Genomic DNA, 24,371 nt, shown 5'->3' on the forward strand with positions numbered 1-24,371 from the left:
TGGAAAATTGGTACTTAACCCTTGAATAAATAAACATGATCCAAAATCCAACATTCCAACAGGACATGGTTGGACAACTTGGTGGTGGAGGTGGTGGCATGTCACTCGAACTATCAACTTACAGATACCTAGGGATGACAATTTACCCACGGGTAATGGATATCTGCGAGTACCCGACCTTAATAGGTGCGGGTTTGAGGGGCATTTGATATCCACAGATAGCTTTGTGGTTACAATTCACTATCTATTTAGTTAACGAGTATGGGTTTGGATACTTACTATCCATACCCGCGAAACTCGTTTACCCACAAAACATATCCGCAAAAATACCTACGAAAATACCCGCGAAATACCCATGAATTTGGATATTAACTTTGGATTTAAACTTTGTCATTTGTGGATTTGAACATGGATGAAAGATGTGGACTTGAACTATGTGATTTGTTGTGAATTTTTTTATATATTAAATTTGTTATTAATTTATATTTAAGTTATGTTTTGCGGGTATCCGATGGATGGCGGATGGCGGGTATCCGACGGATGGCGAGTGGCAGGTATCCGACGAGTAGCGAATTGACGGATACCTGATGGGTAGCGGGTATCCGCGGGTGGTGGGTTTGGGTAGCATTTGATATCCATGGATAGTTTCGCGGTTAAAATTCACTATCCATTTAGTTCGCGGGTACGGGTATGGATAACCACTATCCGTGCCCGTCGTATCCGATTGCCATCCCTAGACATACCTAAGAATCAAAGAATTACAAATACAATAACAAAATTAGTTCCAAGTTCAATAATCTAACAAGTTCTCGACAAACTCACTCTAAATTTTCAATAATAAACCATGTTTCTGAAAAAACGATTCCCTAATTTCTATTTTCTACCAAATTCTCGACAAATTCATTCCCAAATTTCAATAATCTACAAAGTTCTCGACAAACTCCATTCCCAAATTCTTCACCATTTACCAACAACACAAACAACAATCACCATTCATCACCATTCTCAATTATACAAACAATTCATGAACAAACTAAATTTTAACAACAATTATTCTCACAATTCATCACCATTCTCACCAACAATACAATTAAACAAGTAATTAACAAAATGAAATTTAATATACCACCAACAAACATAAAAAATTCATGGCAATCAACCTTTACTTGAAACTACAAGACACTTACTGTAGGAATGCCCATAGGATTGTTTCTCGAATTAATCATAATTCATTATACATTGATTAATTCCTAGATTATGCATCTATTAATTTAAATATTTTATGTTGAAGTAAGAATTACTTACTTGCGAATTGGCTGCAAAGATCGTCAAAGGCAGACTCCAACTTTGACCTTCTGAATTGTATCCCGCTCAATCCCCGATGTCGGATGAACGACGAACCTCAAAAATTCCCGGAGAAAATAAAACCCTAAAATCGACACCTCCCTTTCACTTCTGCTATCACAGAAAACCTAGCTTTTTATTTTTTTTACGTGTGTTCTATTCTGAGAGCAGATAATTATATTTATAATTATAAATATATGGTTTGGGCCTATTTAATAAGCTGGGTTTATTTTTTTCGGTTGGGCTCAGAAGACTTTGGACCAGTCCAGGGATCAAATACAATGAATAAATATGAGCCTCAAATGAATTAATGCTTATGATCAGCCCAGATCACAATTAATTCATAAATATTAATTCATTCCACTAGAAAATTAATACTCCCTCCGTCCCGGCTTTTGGTATCCAGTTGAGAACAACACGGGTTTTAATAAAGTGATTGATGTGTTGTGAGTGGAATAAGGGTCCCACATTTTATGTGAGAGTTAAAATAATTAAAGTGGAGTAAGGGCCCCACCTACTTTTACCAAAAATAGAAATGGATACTAAAATGTGGGATGGCCAAAAAAGGAAAGTTGGATACTAAAAGCTGGGACGAAGGGAGTATTAACTTACCACTTTATTGTTAATGATGAGTCAGGTTTTGTATTTAGACTTATCAGTTCCCCGTATTTAAGTATCCAACATCATTAATAATATATAAAATTTTATTGAAAAAAGAAAAAGAACTTAAACCCTTGAAAGCACAGGAAGCAGACTAAGGGTCGAGCCTTGTTAAAACCTCTTAGAGGGAGAGGAAAAAGAGTACTCGTCTAAGAAATTCAGAAAGAAAAAAAGAAAAGGCAACGGAAAAGAGGATATACTTCAGAAGCTCTGACCTAACCATCGCCCCCAAGTATACCAGGCAATTCCCGAGCCACAAAGAAAACAAAAGAGAAAAGAGAATAAAAAGCGTCCGAACGGCAGCACCAAAAGAGACGCAAAGCAAAACAAAGATCCAGAGCAGCATGAAATCCATCGCATGAGACACCATAACAGTCCAAGCAAAACGATAAAGCTCAACAAAGAGCGGAGCACGACACTTCAATGACAAGATCTTGCTGACTCCAAAGCCTCGACGCCGATAAATAATAGACATTATCGCCGAGCTACCAAAAAGGCCCAACCATATCGACCCCAGCTTTGAGCACAAAAGAGTTGAAAAAGAGCCAAAATGATGCCCAATTCGACCTCCTAACATAAACCCACCTCAACACCTCTCGACCAAAACATGCTGCATGAGCTTACACCTCCTGCCCATTAGAAACACGCGCCAATAGTCAATTGTCTGACCCATAAAAACCACGTCCCCATAACCGTGAGAGACCAGCCAAAAACTCCCCACAAGCCAGCGCACACCAAGTGTTTTATGAAAAGCCAAACTCAGAAGAGACCTCAAAAGGTGATTAACAAAAAACTTAAAGCTCAAAAGCAAACACATATATCTGCACATCATCCAATCCTTAACAATCGGACCTCCAGAGTGAACTGCAAAATGACAACCAAGAATACCTCTGCTAGCTCGCGCCCACCAAATGTTTGTCAAAAAGCCAAGAGCAGAAAACTCCACTAGAAAATGAAAATGACTGCCAATCTCCCAAAACCAAGAGTAGGGTACCTGACTCAACCTAAACACCTCTAAGTTGACTTGCAATAGAACAAGGACATCCTAGCAATGATAAGTTAACCCAAGTCGATCTCACAAGGAAAGTCTTTAAGGGCTTCTAATAGTATCGTAGGAAAAACAATAAAAGAAAGCAGTAAAGAGTTTTGATTTAAAAACGTAACTTAAACTTAAACGTAAATTGAACTTAAACTTAACCTAGACAATAATTTAAACAACTCGAATTAAACCTAACTTAAGGAATCAAATACTTGTAAATTTAAAGACTTCTAATCTAGGCGTGAAACTAAAGTGCATAATTTAAATTGCATAATTGAAAGGAAAGCATAAACATGAATGAAAAACATAAACATGATTAAACGAAAATAAATTGAATTGAAATACGAAATACCGTAGATGTCTTGAACATGTAATTGTGTCACTCAATCACAATCCAAGAAACTAAACTAAAAACTAAATTGAAATCTAACTTAGAACAATAAAAACTCGAAACTATGAAAGACTATGAAAGCAAGTAAATCCTAAGCTTCGGATGCCAACAGATTGCAAAGATGGCGTCTAAAACTAGGGCAAGGGATTGATTGATATTTTACAATGAAAAGTATGGCCCTATTTATAGACTTCAAAACCTTCTGGATCACCATGAAAGTTGTCATGCAAAGCCGGACTCTAAAAGGAATAGAATCGTGCAAAGGAAGGTAAGTCCAGCTGTGATGCGCGCTCTGGAAGTAATCTCCACTCGGGCGGAAATCGCGGCTCTCGCCAGAGAAATGGATATCGCCAGGGGAACGGATGAATTCTCTAACTTCGCCAGCGGAATGGGTTCCGCTCTGGCATTGATTCCTCTGGCATGTCTCTCCCCTCTGGCGCTTTTATCTCTGGCACCTTGACTCCTCTGGCACATTGACTCCTCTGGCGCATTGACTCCTCTGGCACGGGGTTTTGCTTCTCTGACGTGCCAGAATATGCACATAAACACAATTCTTAGCCCAAATTCTCCAAAATTTGGGCTCTTCATCTATAAGACCTAAATCTCCTGCAAAACATAAAATAGACCATAAAACGCACCAATTTCCAGAAGATTTAACTTAAAATATGCGCATGTAAACCCCCAAAATTAGAACAATTAGTCATAAATCAGTACCAGCATATGAAAATTTCCCTCACCACTAGCAGCATAAGTAAAACCACGGCGCCGGAGTACTATATCCATTCAAAGATGGTTGTGGACTGCCATATCCATGCGAACTGCATCTTTAATAGCGTCGATTTCATGTGGCCACCACTCTTCCTCTCGATCATCATTGGCCATGATGTCCGCTGCTTTATTCCCCTCACGGAAAATATGAGTAACCTGCAAGTGGAAGGTCGGAAGAAGCCGAAGCACTGCCCGCCAAGCAGCGACAAAAACACCAAGGAACGTTACATGAAAGGATCGTTAAAATGCTGACAATATAAGTCGAATCCGACTTCACCTAGAGATATAACCATCCCCGACGACGCACTATGTAGATAGTGTGAATCACCGCAAGAAGTTTCGCCTCAAACGTATAACCGACACCTTCTTTAACGTGATAACAGCCACGTACCCAAGTACATTTGTCTCGGAAAACTCCTATAGCAGCCATCTTTCCCGGCGCTCCAAGGGCAGACCCGTCAGTGTTTACTTTAATCCAGTGGGCCGAGGAAGGCCACCAATGCACGTTGATGATCTCTGGAGGAGGAGCCGCCCTAGAAGAAATCCCGATAGCCCAAGAAATAGTGTAGTCATTCCAGTTGTTGTGAATATGACCCATATTAGTGAAGTTAGCCTCGATCTCAAGAAAAGCAACACACACCGTATGAATAATGTTCCTACCATTCCAAGGTATATTCTCAAAAATGCATTTATTACGAGCAGTCCACAATGCCCAAAGAATGGTAATAATGTCAGCCTTCCAATAAGCTTCAATTTGTGTGCTTAATATACGGTTCCAAGAATCCACAAGCATGCTATGAACATCCGGGAGATCCAAAGCTTGCTCATATTGGAACCAACTGAAAAAATCTTTCCAAATATGCACGACCCTGTCACAAGTCCAAAGAATATGATCCACCGTCTCCTGATGGCCATAACAGAAAATGAAAAAAATTAGGCATGATCAACCCTTGCTTAATGTGATGGTCGAAAGTGGAGAGTCGACTCTGGATAATACGCCAGCAAGTAATAGACCGTCGAGTCGGAATGTAGTGCTCCCACAGCCACTTACCCCACGACACATTAGGGTGTTTGTGGCCGTGAACATCATTAATTAATTAAAGCTTCTGATAGCTTATATTAATTAATTTCTTATTAATCCTTAAGTAGTACCACTCAACCTTACTATTGTAACTGAACTTAATCAACCTGCGGGGTTTAGTGCAATAAACCTTTTGAGTCCCTTAAAGGAATGTTATCTTCCTATACTGAATACGCTTACCTAATACAGATTATCAAATATCATATGTAAATTGCTATCACCCAAGATACAGAGTATTCAAGTGAATATGTAACTCTCACCTATAGTAAATCAAAGTAGGGGTGAGCAAAATATCCGAAATCCGAATATCCGATCCGAACCAAACCGAATTTTAAAATTTGGTTCGGATTTTCGGATCGGATCGGATTGAATTTTAAGCAAATTTCGGATTTTCGGATCGGATCGGATTGGCACCTTAAAAATCCGAAAAAATCCGAAATCCGAATTATATTTATAATATAATTAATATTATAATATTATAAATAAATATATATAATTATTAGTTTTTAAATAGTTAAATATTTCTAAATTCTAACCCTATACTCCCATTTTGGTTTATTATAATTAATGGCTTGTTAATTATGACCTTAATTTGATTGTAATTATCTAATATGTTAGGTTGATATCTATTTTGGATTTTTCGGTTTTCGGATTTTTTTTTGACATTTCGAATTTTTTTTCACATTTTGAATTTTTCGGTTCGGATCGGATTTTATCCGAAATTTTTCGGATTTTCGGATTCGGATTTTCGGATAATACGGTTCGGATCGGATTGAATTTTAGGAAATTTTCGGATTTTCGGATCGAATCGGATCAGGCAAAAATCCGATCCGAAATCCGAATGCTCACCCCTAAATCAAAGTGATACACAAATTTATATATATATCTAAAATCTTATTAGAATTTAGGTCCGTTAAGTCAACCGAGATCTTGATTCTTCTCTTAGGTCAAACAGAAAAATGCATCTCATTGTGATCCTAACCCAACAACTCGTCCTAGAGTCGTCTCGGATGTGGTCAATTTTATATCTCATAAGGTCATTCCAACTATATGGTCTTCTGTGATCTACAACACATCATATAATCTACTTATATTGGACATACATATGCAATCATAAAATAATTCAGATAAGAGATAAAACAGTGAACTTATAAATCGTTGTATACAAGTATAAAAAGTTATTGCTTTTAGTCTACAAATCAACACTTACTTGAAATGAAAAGAAGTCGAAATGAAACTACACGACACTTACTTGAAATTTGCAAATGGTTGTTTTAAGACTGTAGGGCGACGACGGCGCAGTGGTGGTTGCAAGCTGCGGCGCGGCGCGAGGGTTGCTGCTTGTTGGCCAGCGGAAGGGTGGCATGGTCTAGAGGATTTTGTAAATATTGAGTGTGAATAATAACAAACAAGATTCAGAACAAGAGCACAAGATAAATGGAAAATCATTTTATCATACTTTCTTGGATTTACTTACATCAGTTCTGTCGGTCTGGTTCTCAACTCGGGCTTCTACCACTTGGATATCACCAGCAGTCGGTTCAACTTTCACTTCAGATTCTTGCATCTGGTCACATACCTTTCATCCAATTTTTGTTTATTTAATATTTACATTATTGTAATTTAAGAAATATTAACAACAAGTAAAATTTTATATGTAATTTAAATAACCTCTTTATTGGACACGTCCTCATGATTTGTCTCTTGATTATATAAACCAGGTCATCCATCGTTGTTATTTACAGGTATGACCACTTAGCTTTTGTGTCATTTGGTGAATTAGAGTCAACTAATACTTAATATTCATGAAATGAATATTTTTATTTAAAAAAAATTAATACCACTTGCACCATTCCAACTCCGAAATCAGTATATGCATCAAATTGGTTATCCGTTAGAGTATCGGTTGCGAAGTACATTCCAACGTCATCCTCAGCTTGAAATTGTGGATTTATTGATTAATTCGAAGACTTTAAAATGTCATAACATGTTGAATAATCAGGTGGTGTAATCTGAACAAAATGTATGAAGGTATGAATATATGTATTTTATGTAGAACACATATGAATTCGTTGTATAAAGGTATGAATTGCAAAAAATAAATTTTTGCTACCTTTGGGATTCGAACTTAGGACCATAAATCCATCCAACAAGGTTACGAATCAACCGTAGATCTTGATGATCTAAGGGCTGAAAATGATTCTTATTTTATATCTTAAGAAGTGTACTTATTTTAGCCCTCCCCTATATTAATATATATATATATATATGTGTGTGTGTGTGTGTGTGTGTGTGTTCAAGTTAAACTAAGAATTGATTAATATTTAAGTAAGTGTTAAGAATAAATCAACAACATTGATTATAAGCATCTGAACGGTTGATAATTAAGATTGAAAAGTCAAAGCAGTAATTGTGCAACACCTTTTCTTCTAATTTTACACGGCTAAAGGGTAAATTAGAAATTTTATCCCCACCGTATCTGAACAACCGCAATCAAATCGTGGTATTTTCGATTTCATTATTTGGGAATATCAAGATCAACTACTATCATTTTCATCTTGTTAGGGTTCTGAACAATCATTGAAGCCAATAACTTTTCAAGTAAGAGAGGCGAACAGCCAGATGTGGATTGTGTGGTGTTCGGAGTTCTTCGGTTTCGTTGGCAGGTGATAATTCTTGAAGCAAAGTTTTGAATAGAGGTATTAATGTTCTTATTAGTTGGTAGATTTATTTGAGGTGATAATCATAGAGGTATTAATGTTCTTATTAGTTAGTATTTTTTTGTCGTTGTTGTATGCAATGATCTTGTTGTTCATGTGGATGTCCTCTATATTCAACCTCCATCTTCATTCGGGTTAGACAAAATTTAGGAGTGAATGTCTATATAAACTGTCAACATCTATTTATATCAATGGTTGGAATTTTGTTTTGTTTTCCACATATTTGTGGTTGCTGGTTGTTACAATCGATCTTGTTGTTCATGTGCGTGTCCTCTATATTTAATCTCCATCTTCAATGGGGTTTGTGAATATTTCGGAGTAAGTGTTCATATGAACTGTCAACATCTATTTACATCCATGGTTGGATTTTCTTTTGTTTTAATTTCTACATATTTTTTATGTACAAAATTGTAGAATATTTAAAAATTTGATAGTTAAAGAAAAAATACCACCATCATTTCAGATCAATCAAAATCGAATCCCCTTCTTTTCGCATGCAATATTGGGCAAGTTGCAATTCAACTACCACAATTATAGTTGGTTTTAGGGTTTGGGAAAATTATTTTTGTCGACATAGTTTGAAGGAAGAGTGGTGATGTCACAGCCCGCAATCCCTAAGGATGGCTTAACCGGGGTTATGACTTGGGAAGGGGATTAAGAAGCGGGGGAAAGAAAGGGGCATTTAATTAACAATCAAACATATAACGAAAAGAGACATTTATTTATATAACACTAGGATCATAACTGATCACTTGGGTACATACAAGACATTTGTTCGGGAAGGCCCGTCGAAGTGGATTACCCAACAAAAGAGTATCATTCTTGAAATAAAACATTAACATGATCAGAGTAACTTGCAGCGGAAAATACGTGTGAGTTATACATATGAAGATGTATACTCAAGGTTACATTACTGTTCTATATCAAAAGAGTACATCCGCTCAACTCCACTCCATTCCATCACCCGCTCAACCTGCACATTGGGGAAAACAACATGCAGGGCTGAGTAAAAATACTCAGTGAACATATGCCGGAAACATAACATTTTATATCATTTATTGTACTGCCAACAGTAACACACAGGGTTTTACTTGAAGGACCCGTGCTTACTAAACATTTTCTTTCGTTTCATAAAGTTGGATGCGCATCCCATTTTCAGTCTATATGATCCATATATGTTCCTTTTACGCGCCGAGAAGGAGGCCTCCTTCCACGGACGCCAAGACCGGTCGCAAGCGACACACAGTCTCCATGGTGTGCACGTTAACCCTTACTAGCAAACCTTCGTCTAGCGTAGGGTCCGAATTCGATTTCCTTTATAGTTGGCGAACCAACACAGATAGGATACATACATAAAACATAAACATTTTTGGCAGACAATCATTTCATAAGAACCATTCACCATTTGAAATAATACAGTCATATCATGTCATTCATTTCATTTCGTATAAGAGGCCTGTATGCAGGGGATCTCTATATACGTGTTTTAAGAAAGCCCACCTTATTCGTTCCCACTATGGGCGTAGAGTTACTTCCCTCCTTAACTATCACTTCCCGCCTGGACCTTCATTGACGAAGAATCGATAAGGAGAAGGATCATCAAACAGTAAACTTACTAATTAAACTCACATAAATAAAACATAACACTTAACCTAACTGCCCTGCCAGAGCTGACTCGGCAGAGCTGACTCATAGCCAGAGAAATCGCTTGCCAGCGAAACGCCTGCCAGAGGAATCGCCTGCCAGAGGAATCGTCTGCCAGAGGAATCGACGCCAGAGGAATCGACGCCAGAGGAATCGATGCCAGAGGAATCGCTGCCAGAGGGATCGTCTGCCAGAGGAATCGTCTTCCAGAGGAATCGACGCCAGATGAATCGACGTCAGAGGAATCGACGCCAGAGGAATCGATGCCAAAGGGAACAATGCCAGAGCAGCGAAGTCCTCCAGAGCTAACTTCCAGAGCTGAACTCAACAGCACAACAACTGCCGGAGCTGACTATGCTCGGCAGAGCTGGATTTCACGCATCAGACTCAACAATAACAACACTCAAACATGCTCTCTCTCGATCTAACACTCCTCAAAACTTTAAACTTAACCTATCATGCTCAACTTCAACTTAGAACACAAAAACTCCAGAAAAACCCTAATATGCATAAGTTTCACGCACAGTACATCTGTTTGTACAACCTACAATCTATCATGCTTGGTAAAAACAAAGATAAACAAAGAACAAACCTAGCATGCTCCTAAAAACACAACACAAGTAACATCGATTTACAAGAATCGAAGAACAAATGACGACGACGAAGAACATAGCCGGGCTGCCCTCCTGGGTTCCCTTGCTATGGTTCGAACCATCCTTAACTCCTTCATTAAACATGCTCAGCATCTACCCAAGAACAACATACTAAAAACTCACGACGATCCGTCGTCGTTTCAAAATAAAGTCGAGAATCGACGTTTTTCGATGTCGACGAAAATCGAAAAGAAAACCATCAAAACGTAGGTAGAGATGTTACCTACTTAGACACGAGCTCGAAAAGATGATCGGCGCTCGTCTCGGTGCTCAAAAGCTTGAAGAAGCTTCAAAGGGGCGGTGCGTGTTCTTGGTGTTGTGTGTATGTTTTGTGCGTGAGAGTGATGAGAGAGAAAGGTGGCTGCTACAGCCACCTATATATAAGGGTAGGCTTGTGCGGTTGGGGTGGGGTGGTCTTGGTAGGGTAGGCTTAGATATTTAGCCGTTAAATATCCCGTTTCGTCTCGTTTTAACGACTAACTACCCATACTCTTCGTTACTCGCCCCCTCAACCTATACTCACTTTCATCACACTCGTAATTCCATATAAATATAGAAAACGTAAGTTCGTTCTCGAAATTCTGATAAACGAGCTTGGTTCGTTTATCGAGAAATTCCGATTTACTATTCACTCGTCGTCCAAAAATAAAAACTTTCGTCGTTGGACTCGTATCGAAAAACTAAGAATATTTCTCGACGACGTGCATGCAAGATTTTGAAAGTCGACAAAAAGACGAAATAGCAATATTTACTATTCATCGTCAAAAAGTCTAAAATTTCAAAAACGACATAACGGACTCAGATTTCAAATCCGAGTTCATCGTCTCATTCAAATAATTATCTCTAATTATTCAAATACTCAACTCAATTACGGATATAAAATCCCACCTCATCTAACCATAAACAAAAAGAACTTATCTCTATAAAATAACCAATCAAGGGAGTTAAACCATAATTACTCAAACTTAAGCACTTAAACAAGTCATTAAAAGCCCGGGTATTACAGGTGAATAAGCTTGTGCGAAGACATAATTGGTTTTAGGATTTGGGAAAATTATTTTTGTCTTGCGAATGCTATATATATTAATAATATATAGAAATATATTGGAAAATGAAAATTACAATAATAATAAATACAAGTAGGGATAAAGAAAGAACCGAAGCTAGTGTTACACACTATGTCCGTAAGACAAAATTGTCCCGGAATATGTGCTTCGTGGTTTGACGACAAATGTTTCCAAGATACAACGGTTTGGTGAACTTGAGGTGTTGCACACTATCAAGCTCCGTTCCGGCGAATTACTCAATATTTGGGACTGAATATCACTCCCATGACTCCAATTATATGCAAAATATGAAACTAGGCTCGAATAACTTCGATTCAATATCCTGAATGAATGAATCTTACCATGGGGCCCTTCTTTTTATTGGTAGAAGGTGGCAGTTCGTGAAGGGGTGCGAAGTGGTTCATGGTGGCTGAACCGAACAGGTGCTTGCGATTGAACCATGAACAGGTGCGTGCAGTTGGGTCAGAACGAGTGCGTCTCCTGACTCTGGGTTAGGGTGTGTGCCACCCATAGCAGCTACTGCCATGTGGCACGATCACTGCCACGCGCTTCCGCCTTCTGCCACATCATCGCACTTTCTCTGGGCACGAGCTGTTGATGAGCCACTGGACCATCACCGAGCAACATTCCCGAGTCATTTAGCCAAAACTTTTGGCTCCTCAATACTCCTCACGACGATGCGTACGTGCAAAGTGCAACGTACACCTCAAAACGCCCCTTACAACAAATACGACATGCAATGCCTGGCACCAATACCGAACCCGGACCGCTGCTGAGCCACCGGACCAATATATTTGCTTCTCTGCTCAAAGATTTCTAGATTATGTACTGAGTGTGTGAGAGACCAATCAACACAGCTAACGAAGATAAAAAAGCCTATCTACTTTTACTTCTACTGAAAGACCAATTGCCTAACATGTCGATCGCATAAATTTGTCCATACATAGAAACAACAAATTATTTACCGTCATGTATGATGGAGTTGAAGACATGGTTCAAATTGTAGTCTACTCACTTTAGCACATCAAAAAAGAAGATACATCTTATCTTTTTACACGTCTTTTTGAAAGCATAGAGCGAGGGACACTAGTATGGAAATGGATGAGCTCAGATTCAACAACTAATATTGGATGTTTGATTAATTCTGCATTTCGGCATTTCAACTTCCCAGCTCCGAAATGCTCTGTAAAGCCGGTCTCCACTGCCCGCCGCCACTGCTGTGGACCCGCCCTACGCCACCTCTGCTGCTGCCACTACCACTAACGCTGCCACTGCTGTCATGGTTCACCTCCGTCTGAATGATGCCCAAAGTATTGTTAGAGTACATTTCATAGGGGCGAGGGGGAAGCATCCGTTTTACGGTTTAATTTTTTTGTTCAAATCAAATCAAACAGAATTTTTAATTTTTAAAAAATAATAAGTATGTTAACAAATTAAAATAAAAAAGTAGAAAGTATTTATTTTTTATCATTCCATGACAATAATAGCATGTGCATATAATTCCGTTAGAATTCCTGTTTATAATAATTCGCATCACATATTGAACGAATGCTATGAGGTACTCACAATCTCAAACACCTAGAACAATCACAACACATGATGGTGAGTTTTAAAAAGAAAATACAATTAAAAAGAAAACATTATTATGTAGCAGGAAATCCTTAATCTGAAAGCAACATCCATCATAATTGAGTAGGCAAATACTAATTGCGCTAGGAACAAAGTATTCCAGTTAGGTGATTGTTGGTGCTATTAATGTAGCATGATTAGGACACATTTCCTACGACATTTATCATCAATTATGAGAGGGCTAAGACCAGCACATTATAAATGCTGATGACTCTCTCTCTCTCTCTCTCTCTCCCTAACAATAGAGTTAAAATGAAAATATTCTCAATGATATTATCCCCATGTGAAGCCCTAAGCTTTGGTGAAGGCCATGTGACTCCTATGACTGGAAAAAATATATAGAGCAATACGTTCCATCTCATAATATAAAGCAATATCATCATCATCAGTTTGTTAAGCAAGTAGGCTAAACGCTATAAATTGATACAAATCCATAATTTATGTAAAGTCGTTCCAAGCATATATATGGAATCCTACTTCTCCATTTTATTTCATATTTAAAATACTATAGTTGCGAATTCACATAAATAAAAGAACATATTTTTCAAGTCAACCTGAAACCAAGACCAAAGGGGCAATTGAGGTGGTCTCCTGCACATCCAGTTTGTACCCGATCTGGATCTTAATCCAATTGAACTATTCTGATTCCTTTTTTCTTAAAATGACACTAACATTAATACGATCTTGGAATGACACTAATACTATTTTGTTTTACAAATAACAGTATTTCAAAAATAACACTAACACTATTTCATTTTACAAATGACACTAACAATATATTGAAATGACACTAATATACTACGTGTAAAATGACACTAACACTATATTGAAATGACACTAATACTATATCAAAATGACACTAACACATGTCATTGGGGTAGGATAGTCCAGTTAGATTAGATCCCGATCAGGATCTGGATCAAGTACAACCTGGATGTACAGAAAATTTTACCAAGGGGCAATTCGAAAACCATTATATACGTGAAATTAATAAAACATCTACGACCCCTCAAAAAAAAAAAAACATCTACGACTAGGATGGAAGTTTACATAACACAAATGGCACCTTATTTGTAATTTATACACATACTACTCATTCCATATGCTCTATTTCATCAAAAACTCACTTCGTGTCTCACTATCATTTTTTTATAGTAGTTTTTATTTTCTTTCTTCAATTTCACAATTTGTAGTGCTTTATTTTAATAAGGTTTATACTTATATTTTATATTTAATTTTTAAAATTAATAATTAGTGTTAATTAGTTATACATTTTTTTAAATTTCAGTTTTAGTGAAATATTGATTGTAATTTATTAATTCATAATAATTTTATTTTAAATATTATTAAAATAATAAAATTATTAGTGAGACACAATATAACACAAAATTATGAGACCGGGATCTCATCCTATCTATATGCAAGCAATGGATCGTAATTTTTGTTGAAGAATGGACAGCGATCGGCCGATATAACTAACTCATCTCACAACCTGCTCGCCCGTACGATTTAAGCTGAAAATTTTGAAAATCTCGTTGTTTCTTTTTCTCTTTTTTGGCGTATCTATTATTATTATTATTATTATTATTATTATTATTATTATTATTGAAATCTAGTTGAAGTTAACCAGCCTTGTACCTAAAAATGTTAGTTATAGTTTTCCTTTCTAGATTCACCTCAGATCTATCACTTTAATATATTCAAACAATACAACAAACTTAGATCCATAAATTAGTTTACCTTAACGCAAGCTGATTGCCGATTCGAATTTCTCTTGCGCTGCAAATCGAAGGGTCCTCTCTCCTTCAACAACTTCCCCAACTTCACACACTTCTTCGCAGCGAATTCTTTCAGCACATCTGTACACATATACAAAACATTGTTTCATTTTTTGTCACATGTATATTTCAATAAATTTAATTATTGCCCAAAAAATATGATAAAACAAAGTCTAACATAATTTTTAAAAGGATAATTTGTTGTAAATTCATGAATTATTAGTAAAAAAAAAAAAATCATATTCTATTGCGTCGGTGAACATAAAACAAATTCTAGTTATTTTTGGATTTTTCCTAAAATTAAAATTTCAACCAAATTGACGTAGCTCTTAACTAACTTCAACAATTGTAGCCCTATTTCTTAAAAATTCAAGCCCCACCACGATCTAAAATATTTTATGTCAGTCAGTGTCGATTTAACGAAATCTTAATTCTAGAGAAATTTCAAAAATAATTAAAACTACTGTATTGATTCATCAAATATATATATAGAATTTGGACAAACCTAAAATTTATTACTCATTTCGTCCACAAAAAGTATAATACTTTTGTCATTTTTGACGTTCACCAAAAATATAATGCTTTTCTTTTTTGAACTATGATCCCACATCTTTTTCTTAACTTCTGTCATTACAAAAACTTTTTATTTACAAAAGAATCACCATTAATTCAATTTCAACCACACATTTCATAAAATGATGAAACTCTTTATTCACTACACAAAAATCATCATAAATTTTATTAAAATATGTGGCTATCAGAAGTGATATACTATTAGGGAGCGTTCACTTTGAAAGATTAATCTTGATAGATAAAAATAGTAAGACTAATCCATTGTTTACTTTGATGGATTGTAACCTTGATTATTTCTATCATTCAAACAAATTTTATCCTATGAAAAAGGTGAGATTAAAAATATCCTAGTCTTTAGGATAAAAATAGTAAATCATACATATAATCAATCATGCAAAGCAAGCACCCCTTATCCCTTATGGAGGGAGAGATAACTAGTTTACAAAGTTACCGTGATTAATCCCTTTCAAACACACGTATTGAATTTCTGCTAAAAAAAAGAAGAAAGAAAAAATAGACGTGTATTGAATAGCTGAAAATAGATGTACCTTCAAAGCTGACGAGACGGTAAACTTGTCCAATGACGAGAGTGTCGTCGGGGCGGAGAAGCTTTAGCTGCTTGATTGGAGCACCGTTTTCCGCCGCCACGGCCCCCGTGGCCACCACCTGTGCGACGTAGTGACTGGGATTGGCATTCATGATCTCGCTAGCGCTCACCGACCAGTAAATCCTGTCCACCTTGCCACCGCTGGGGTGCTGTATCACCACCGTCGCCGCCTCCGCCGCCTGGCAATTCCCCATCGCAGTTCCTCACCGGAATAAAAAACTTATGAAATGAGTAAAGAGATATTTGTAGATTAAAGTGGTGGATTTACGAGCTTTAATGGCGCAATAGCGAGGGATGATAATGGTGCTTTCGACTGCCGAAATCGAGGCTTTGTTACTTAAAATGGATACGTATCGAAGAAAAATCTGTTTAATGGGAGATTCTGAAAAGGGCAAAAAAGAAGAAAGTATAGTGTGTGCGTGGCTGCATCGATGGGGTTTAATGGAGGGTGGCAAGCGTGTGAAGAAAGCGAAATGTAAACGAAAAATAAAATAGAATAATGGTGATGATGGGGATTAAGTGAAACATTAAAGGAGGAGAGGAGACGTGGAGTGTTAGATAGATCTGCCAAACCACCTGAAAATGGCAGGTTCTGGTTTATGACTTTGCGTTTGCAGGTGGGACTAAAATATGAGAGAGAGAGAGTGTGAGGCCCCCGCTTGGGGATGACATGAATATTCAATTCCATCTCATCCACAATCGTCTGGTGCATTTCATGTTGCTTTTTCGGATCTAGTAATTCCACTAGTAATTCCATTTTGTTCATTACTTTTCCAAATTTCCACACAATTGCTTTAAATTATAGGGTTAATTGCCGAAAAAATTATATACTTTTTTTATTTTTAGTTTTTTTCCATGACAAAAAAAATCTGAACAGAAATTTATGAATTGGAAAATTAATTGCAATTTTCCCATGCGTCCATTTTTTCTCCAAATTGAATCCGAGGCGACAATCGGATTTCCAGCGTGTCATCGCCGGGAATTGAACGAGACGACGCCGTTTTATGGTTTTTTGACAATTGAATTACAAAATCTGAAGCTTAGGGTTCGTCGAAGCTTAGGGTTCATTGATTTAGGGTTCGTCGAAGCTTAGGGTTCGTCGATTAGGGTTCGTCGAGCAAAATGTCCCAAAACCTAATTGGAAGCTCGAATTCAGGAGCTTTGCAACCACCTGCACAATGTGGATATGGAATACCAGCTGTCCTTCGTGTATCTCACACCGAGAAAAATCTGTTTCGGCGATTCCTTTGTTGTAGAAATGTCAAGGTTGGTGTTTTTTTTGCATATTTGTGTTTTAGGTTGATCTTGTTGATAATTATGTAGTATTATAGGGCGATTGTGGCATGTGGAAATGGGTGGATCCTGAGCTATCGCCATATTACAAGACCAATGTACTAAGGTTGAAAGCTCTGGCCGAGGACGGTGTAGCTGGAGATGGAAATTCCGATGGGTTGTGTTTTGCTAAATCAAATGATGGAGAATCAATTTGTGTTGATGAAGTGAAGACTAATCTGACAAAATTGGAGAATGCCGTGAAGAATCTTGAATGGAAGATCCGAGCTTTATTGGTTTTGTGTGTAGCTTGTGTTATGGTTGTTTATTTTGCCTAATTCAATTCAATGTAATAGTTATGCCAACAACATTGTTTTGATAATCAATGGAAATGAAATGTTGGTTTGTTTGAAATGTTGTTGTTCATGATCATTGAAAATGGAAATGAAATGTTGGTTTGTAGATTTTAATGGCTCAAAATCTAAAAATGGAATGCCCTGCTCAAAATACACAATTTGTAGATCTTAATGGCTCGAAATCTGGAAATGGAATGACACCAAAAATCTGCTCAAAATGTAGTTCTTAATGCAGAGCAAAAATCTAGTTCTTAACTTGGCCATGCCTTCTCAAAAATCTGGAAATGGAATGCTCAAAAAATGGTAGCCAGAGCTGACCTACTCGACAGAGCGGACCGTCACTCACAAGGCCGCCAGAGCTGCCAGAGCTGACAGAACTGGCAATTACGCGCTGATAAGGCCGCCAGCACTGGCGACCTTGCGCGTAATTGCCTACGTCTCCAGAACTTCAAAAAAAAAAAAAAACCAAGTTTGTTCATAAATGCCAACTTCAGTACACAACTTCACAAAAAAACTAGTTTGTTTACATATTTCAAAAGCATCAGTTCAAACTTCAATCTTGACCATCTCCTGGAGCTCTAGCCACACTTTCTTAAGTTGTCACCACATTAGTAGTTCTTCTTGGTCTTCCCCTGCCTCTGCCCCTAGTTGGAGGTTGAGAGGTGCTTCCTCGAGTGATTCTTCTCCTTTGGAAGTAGACATTTCCAGTTGCTAAGTTCGTGTACACTCCAACTTCTTTCTTGGAGAAATTTATTTTCCTCGAATTGGTGGCAGCTGTAGCACTACTTTGAGCTTGGGATGGTGCTTGGTTTGGTGCTTGGGATGGTGCTTGGTAGGTTGTGGGTTAGTCCTTGCTTGGCCTTCCTATTTTCTTCTGTGTAAACAAGAGTGCAAAAAGTTAAGAAATTGTTGTATGTAATTGAAACAATTATGCAGAAACAGAATGCTACCTTGTCAGGTTTCGGCATCTCGATTTTTTCATTCTTGCAAGTCTTGGAGTTATGGCCTTCCATGCCACAGTTCTTGCATCTTATCACTTGACCATGCCTTCTCAATTTTTTGGGGTTCTTGGGGTCAATCTCCTTTGCTGCTCTCCTCCTTTTTAACTTAGGTCTACCAGCCATCCTCTTAACCACTGGAGGCTTCACAGTGAACCCCTCTACTTCTGGCCACATCAAATGGCCATTAATAGGCTCTACTCCAACTTTATATGCCTCCAAGTATTTACCTACCGAATAGTAGTCATCAACAAAATCACTCACCTCTCTCCCCATATATTGGATAGCACAGATGCCATGTACACAAGGCAGACCAATCAATTGCCACACCCTACAAGCACAAAACCTCTCTTCTACATCAACTACAAATCTATCCGCATGTAATTGTACCTCAAACTTACCACCAACAGTTGGAAAATGCTATACAATTCCTGCTCTCAAACCTAAGTTTTTCAAGCTTTTTTCTCACATTTGGACAAATTTTGTCAACACTATCTTTGACTAATTCTAACTTCTTCACTTGTCTACTCATAATAGAGGTCCTAATCTCTTCACACATATGGATTATAAAATGAAACCATTAAAAGTTTCACTGATGCTATTATCAATTGCATCAGACTTAGGGGTAGTAGAGAAGTAGGCCTTACAGAATTTTTCAACATCCCTTGTGATGAAATCTTCAAAAGCCTCTGCACTCTCTTTCTTCATTGCAAGTAGCGCCATCTTGTATTCTACAATGGTGGTAGCCCTCACTGTCCTCCAAAAAGACTCTTCAAGGTTGAGCCTTTATGAAATTTTTTCCAATTCATGTAAATGTGCCTTGCACATTGTCATGTGTAAAGAGATGACAGATGGTTAAGTAAAGAGATGATAAATGGTTAAGTAAAGAGATGACAAATGGTAAAGTGAAGAGATGATAAGATAGCCATTCCAGTTTTTTATACCACAAGCCATTCCAGTTTTTATACCTAGCTTATCTACTTCATCCTTGAGGTCAAAATGCCGAATAAATCTAAGTCTAAGCCATACCTCCCAATTGCAAATCCTCCAACGTAGCAATCGATTCCATCCTTACCGCCATTGATTTCTTCAAATTGACCTCCATAGTAAAGGAATAGGTCGAAGGTGCTGCTGCAAAAAAGGGGGGAAACAACAATAAACAATCTTCACCAACCAAAGCAAGGTAATAAAGAATTCAATGAGGCCCTACCTGTTTGCCATCACACCAACGACTGAGAGAGAGGAGAATACTTTGAGGGACCACCAATACACTGTATACTTAGAAATTAACTTAGTCAATGGTAAAAATTGAAGCTTTTACAGTAGTATTGACTCTAGGAGATGGAATCTCTAAAAAATCGCAGGAAGAGAAGGAATTAGGTGAAAAGTGAGGGTTTTTTTCATTGAGTAAGGCTTCTATGAGGGTTTTGGGTTGAGGTGAGGTGGAAAATTTGGGGTTTAGGTGAGGTGGAAAATTAAGGTAATGTGGCTGCCATGTCATGATTTTATTTTAACACTTGGAATCAATTAAGCCACGTTGGATCGGAGCTCCATCAGAGATCGCCGGAAAATGGACGCGGGAGAAAATTGCAATTAATTTTCCAATTCATGAATTTCTGTTCAGATTTTTTTTGTCATGGGAAAAAACCAAAAATCGAAAAAGTATATGGTTTTTTCCACGCTTCCTCAAACGATTACAAGAGTTTAAAAAAAATTAATTAAATATGTGAGTATAGCAATGATCTCATTTTTATTATGAATAATTGCATGGAATATACTTACTAAAAAAAAGTATTTATTTTGAAGACGGCTTAGAAAGTAAATATGAGCATTTATTTGAGAGTCATAGGAAGTATATGCATAGTTAAATGTTTGTATTTGATAGTGTATTTACATCGTTATATATTTTTTTGTAATTACACACTTTTACATTAATATACATTTTTGTAAAAAAATGTGAAACGATGTATTTTACACTTTTTTACATGATTACACACGTTTTCGCAAACGTGTATAACAGTAAAGTACATTGTTACACAATTTTTCGTAAAAGTGTGTAGTAATCGCAATTTTGGTGGCGTCGTTTGAAGGAAACATCGCTGTTTGGCAGCGGCGGCATTGGAGAATCAAGAAAGAGGAGGCAGTGGAGAGAGATGGTGGAGAGCGATGAAGAGAAAGAGGTAATGGAGATCGGCAGTGGATAGAAGTGGTGGAAATCGACGCAGAGAGAGAGGTGATAGAGATCGACGCAGAAAGGTGGTGGAGATATACGCAGAGAGAAAGAGGCGGTGGAGATCATTGACGAAAAGCAGATAGAGAGATCGAATAAAGAGAAAGGCAACAACATCGCGACGTCAGTAGTGGCAGAGGACAGTGACGGCAAAGAATGGGGGTTGGCGGCGATGCAAAAATGGAGAGAAAAATTGGAAGATAGAGAGAACTAGTGGGATGTAGAGGCGACGATCGGCGACGGCGTAGCAGCAGAAGTGGAGACAGTAGGCAATGGTCGAGGGTAGCGGCAGCGCTGCAAAATGGGGAATGAGGGATGTCGGCGGTTAGGGTTTGAAAGGAGGGGGTGCGATTGTTGGGGGGATTTTTAGAGTATTATTATTATTATTATTATTATTATTATTATTATTATTATTATTATTAATAATAATAATTATTAAGGGTATGTTTATATATTTACACAAAAAAAATATGTGGACAACAACTGACGCTTATCCTCGAATTTTTAAATGGCGCCCGAAATCCAGCAGCGAACTTGCAAGCACAAGAAAAGAATTTTGACTTTGGTTATTTCATAGTAAGAGAGCGATTTTAAATTCATAGGAAATGATGTCGTTTCATTTCAAACCTGTACGACGTCGTTTCATTTGTGATCCACAATGACGACACATTGACATTATTATGTCACCTCAGCTTTAATTTCATCGAAAAGAGTCGTCGTGGAAAAAATCACAAAAAATCAAAAGATAATGCATTTTTTTTAAATTAAAAAAATTATGAAAAAAAAATCAAAATTTATATATTTTACGGCAAATATCCCTAGTTAAAAAAAAAAAAAAAATTACCCCCATTAGGATTTTGAAAAAGAAGGAGCCTCCATCCCTAATTTATTCCCACAATGGAAAAGGAGGAGGTATAAAATAAATACATAAATCGTACTGTTCCCATGAAAAAATTAATATGTATTGTATTCACTGGACGAATATTTCTCAACTAAGAGGGGTGTATTAGTTCAGGATTTCTGTAGATTTTTAATATCTGTGAATTTTAAAAATCTATAGAATTCACATGGATTCTTCATGATTTTGAATGAATTCTTGGTCGAATTTTTAATGAATTACCAAGAATTTGTTGTGATTTTCTCGGAGTTGAAATCCACAAAGCCAGCAGTCGTTCGCGCTGAACGAGTGCTCGACAGGTTCCCAACGGTCGCAGGTTTCCAGCGACCGCTGGCTCCCCGCCGAGAACCCACGCCTCAATTGCTCACAACAACTCCAACAAAATATAAAAATAAAATATATCCAAAAACTACTTTATTTTGATGCATGCATTACTACCCCCATTATTCTATTAGTCTCTTTACTAATAAGTTAAATAAAGTTCCATTATTCTATTAGTCTCTGCCAGATTGCTACCCCCATCCCGTAATAAGTTAAATAAAGTTCCATTATTCTATTAGTCTCTGCCAGATTATTACCCTCATCCCCGGGGGCCATCGCCGCCACCTCTTGCTTTTACTTTTATTTTTATATTTTTTTTTCTTCTCCTCTCAAAATCTTGTGTTTTAGAGTTTAAAATATTTAAAGAGATAGAGAAGCACTGAAGAGATGCACAAAATGCATGCACGACACACACACAGGGCTGAGTAACCCCAAAACAACTTCCTCCAACGGCCGCTCGGTCCCAGCGGCCGCTGGCTTCTTGAGTCGCGGTCGCTGGGTCTCAACGGGCACTGAAATATGAAATCCTTTGAATTCTGATGGTCGGACCTCGGATTTGTTGATGTGTATTTTGTGAATGAAAATCAATGAAAATCGGTCCATGTTTAAAATCTATAGACTTTTAAATACCTCTAGATTTTCATAGACTTTTAAAAATCTTGAACGAATACACCTAGATTTTCATAGACTTTTAAAAGTCTTGAACGAATACACCCAGATTTTTATAAACTTTTAAAAATCTTGAACGAATACACCCAGATTTTAAAAGTCTGCAGAAATCTTTTAAAATCCTAAACTAATACACCTCCCTTAAGATTTAATTGCAACTCGTGATCTACAAGCTTCAAAGTTTGATAAAAAAAAAAAGAAATTATAATAAGCAAACACTTTGAAGATAACTTTAGAATTTGTAATTTTAATTTACGTATAATAATATCTGTAGGCAATATAAATCGATAGAAACAATGAATAATATTATATACAGGATAGCAAAGAAACAAGTAGCTCTCGTAGCTCAGTTGGTTAGAGCACCCGTTTAGTAAGCGGGAGGTCTTGAGTTCAACTCTCAACGAGAGCAAATATATATGATCTTTTCAAAAGTTTTTGTCCTCTTATCTTTTACACAAAATTTTACAAAAATAAAAAGTACTCCGTATAAGGATTAAGGAGTAATGAAATGCAGAAATATTTGTGGCCACTTTTATCCCTTTTTGCCAGATTAATAAACTGGCGAAACCCGACTATGCTTTCAGAATTCATCCAATTCAATGAGAAATTGCTCCACCTTTTCAAAGTTCAAAGTCGTGCACCGAAACGGTTGATTGTTTTCTCATCAAGACTTAAATGACTATAAATTATTTTTAATCAGATTTGAATTAATTATAACTTATAAGTATATAAATTCTAAATGAGTTCAAACATTAATTGATATATTTATGTGGGATTTTTAAAATTTTATCTTTTATTATTTATATGATTTATTATTAATAAATAATTACTTGAGTTTGTCAAGATGAATAATAATTAATCATTGTAATAATTTATTTTATAAAAATAAACATATTTGAGTAATTAATCAAATTTATGATGAATACATGGTATATACATTTTGGATAGATCCAAATATTTATCAACATATTTGAGTCGGTCCAGATTCAGTGGGTTTGAGCGGGTTTAGAATTGGACCGACCCATAAAATAATCGGTCCCTAAAAATCGATCCGGCCTGGACCGTGTATATCACTTTGGATCGGTCCAGTCCGGTCCAGACTGAACCCATCGGTTGAGATTGGTGTAACGGGTCCGATCTGTATTTTCTCACCCCTAGGGTTGTTATTGGAATGTAATCAATTATTGTAACAACTTGTACTCATAATTTCGAACGAGTTTAGATAATTGACGGGTATAATTATAAGAGTTTATGACGAGAATGGGTATTAAAATCACTTTTTAATCAGGTTGAGGATGAGTACAAATATATACATTTTGAGATAAAGATGGATCTAGGGGGACTAAGGGGACTAAAGCCCCGCTCTTTCCCCACCCGTCCAAAATTTTGATTTTATTTTATTAAATATAAATACAACGAGATAGAACATAACACATTGTTTTAATAATAGAAGTTAGTACGAACGTCAATTTCTACTTTGCAATACACATAATTTTTTTAATAGAAGAATTTGTCGTCGTTATATGAGTTTGTAGTATTCACTCTAATTGCTTAGCAATTTACAATGATTTGTTATATTAGTTTGTTAAATTTATGTTGTTGTTGTTGTTTTTTTTTTTTTTATCTCATTTCCTCAATTAATTAATTTTTAATATTGAGTTTGAATCATTCCT

The 24,371-nt window shown here is 36.8% G+C and overlaps 1 protein-coding gene and 1 non-coding gene across 2 annotated transcripts; one reads left to right on the plus strand and one right to left on the minus strand.

The window, feature by feature from the left end:
* Nucleotides 1–12,358: 12,358 nt before the first annotated feature.
* LOC131021563 (uncharacterized) lies at nucleotides 12,359–16,653 on the minus strand. Its single transcript, XM_057950814.1, has 3 exons — nucleotides 15,896–16,653; nucleotides 14,737–14,855; nucleotides 12,359–12,661 (listed from the first exon to the last, which is right to left on the minus strand). Exons 1-3 carry the CDS (start codon nucleotides 16,146–16,148, stop codon nucleotides 12,527–12,529), a joined length of 507 nt encoding a protein of 168 aa, XP_057806797.1. The 5' UTR covers nucleotides 16,149–16,653; the 3' UTR covers nucleotides 12,359–12,526.
* A 6,380-nt stretch (nucleotides 16,654–23,033) lies between these two features.
* On the plus strand, nucleotides 23,034–23,107 carry TRNAT-AGU (transfer RNA threonine (anticodon AGU)). The gene has a single exon. It is a non-coding gene; the product is annotated as a tRNA-Thr (tRNA).
* The last annotated feature ends 1,264 nt before the right edge of the window (nucleotides 23,108–24,371 follow it).

The sequence above is a fragment of the Salvia miltiorrhiza genome, chromosome 4, assembly GCF_028751815.1.
Source record: "Salvia miltiorrhiza cultivar Shanhuang (shh) chromosome 4, IMPLAD_Smil_shh, whole genome shotgun sequence".
Lineage (NCBI taxonomy): Eukaryota > Viridiplantae > Streptophyta > Magnoliopsida > Lamiales > Lamiaceae > Salvia > Salvia miltiorrhiza.

Excerpts from the sequence above, each read along its gene's own strand:
- LOC131021563 (XM_057950814.1), bottom strand. The coding sequence starts at position 16,148 with ATGGGGAATTGCCAGGCGGCGGAGGCGGCGACGGTGGTGATACAGCAC. Across the intron at positions 14,856-15,895 it reads CCGTCTCGTCAGCTTTGAAG|ATGTGCTGAAAGAATTCGCT; the intron begins GTACATCTATTT and ends ATATGTGTACAG. Across the intron at positions 12,662-14,736 it reads GGCAATCAGCTTGCGTTAAG|ACGGAGGTGAACCATGACAG; the intron begins GTAAACTAATTT and ends GGCATCATTCAG.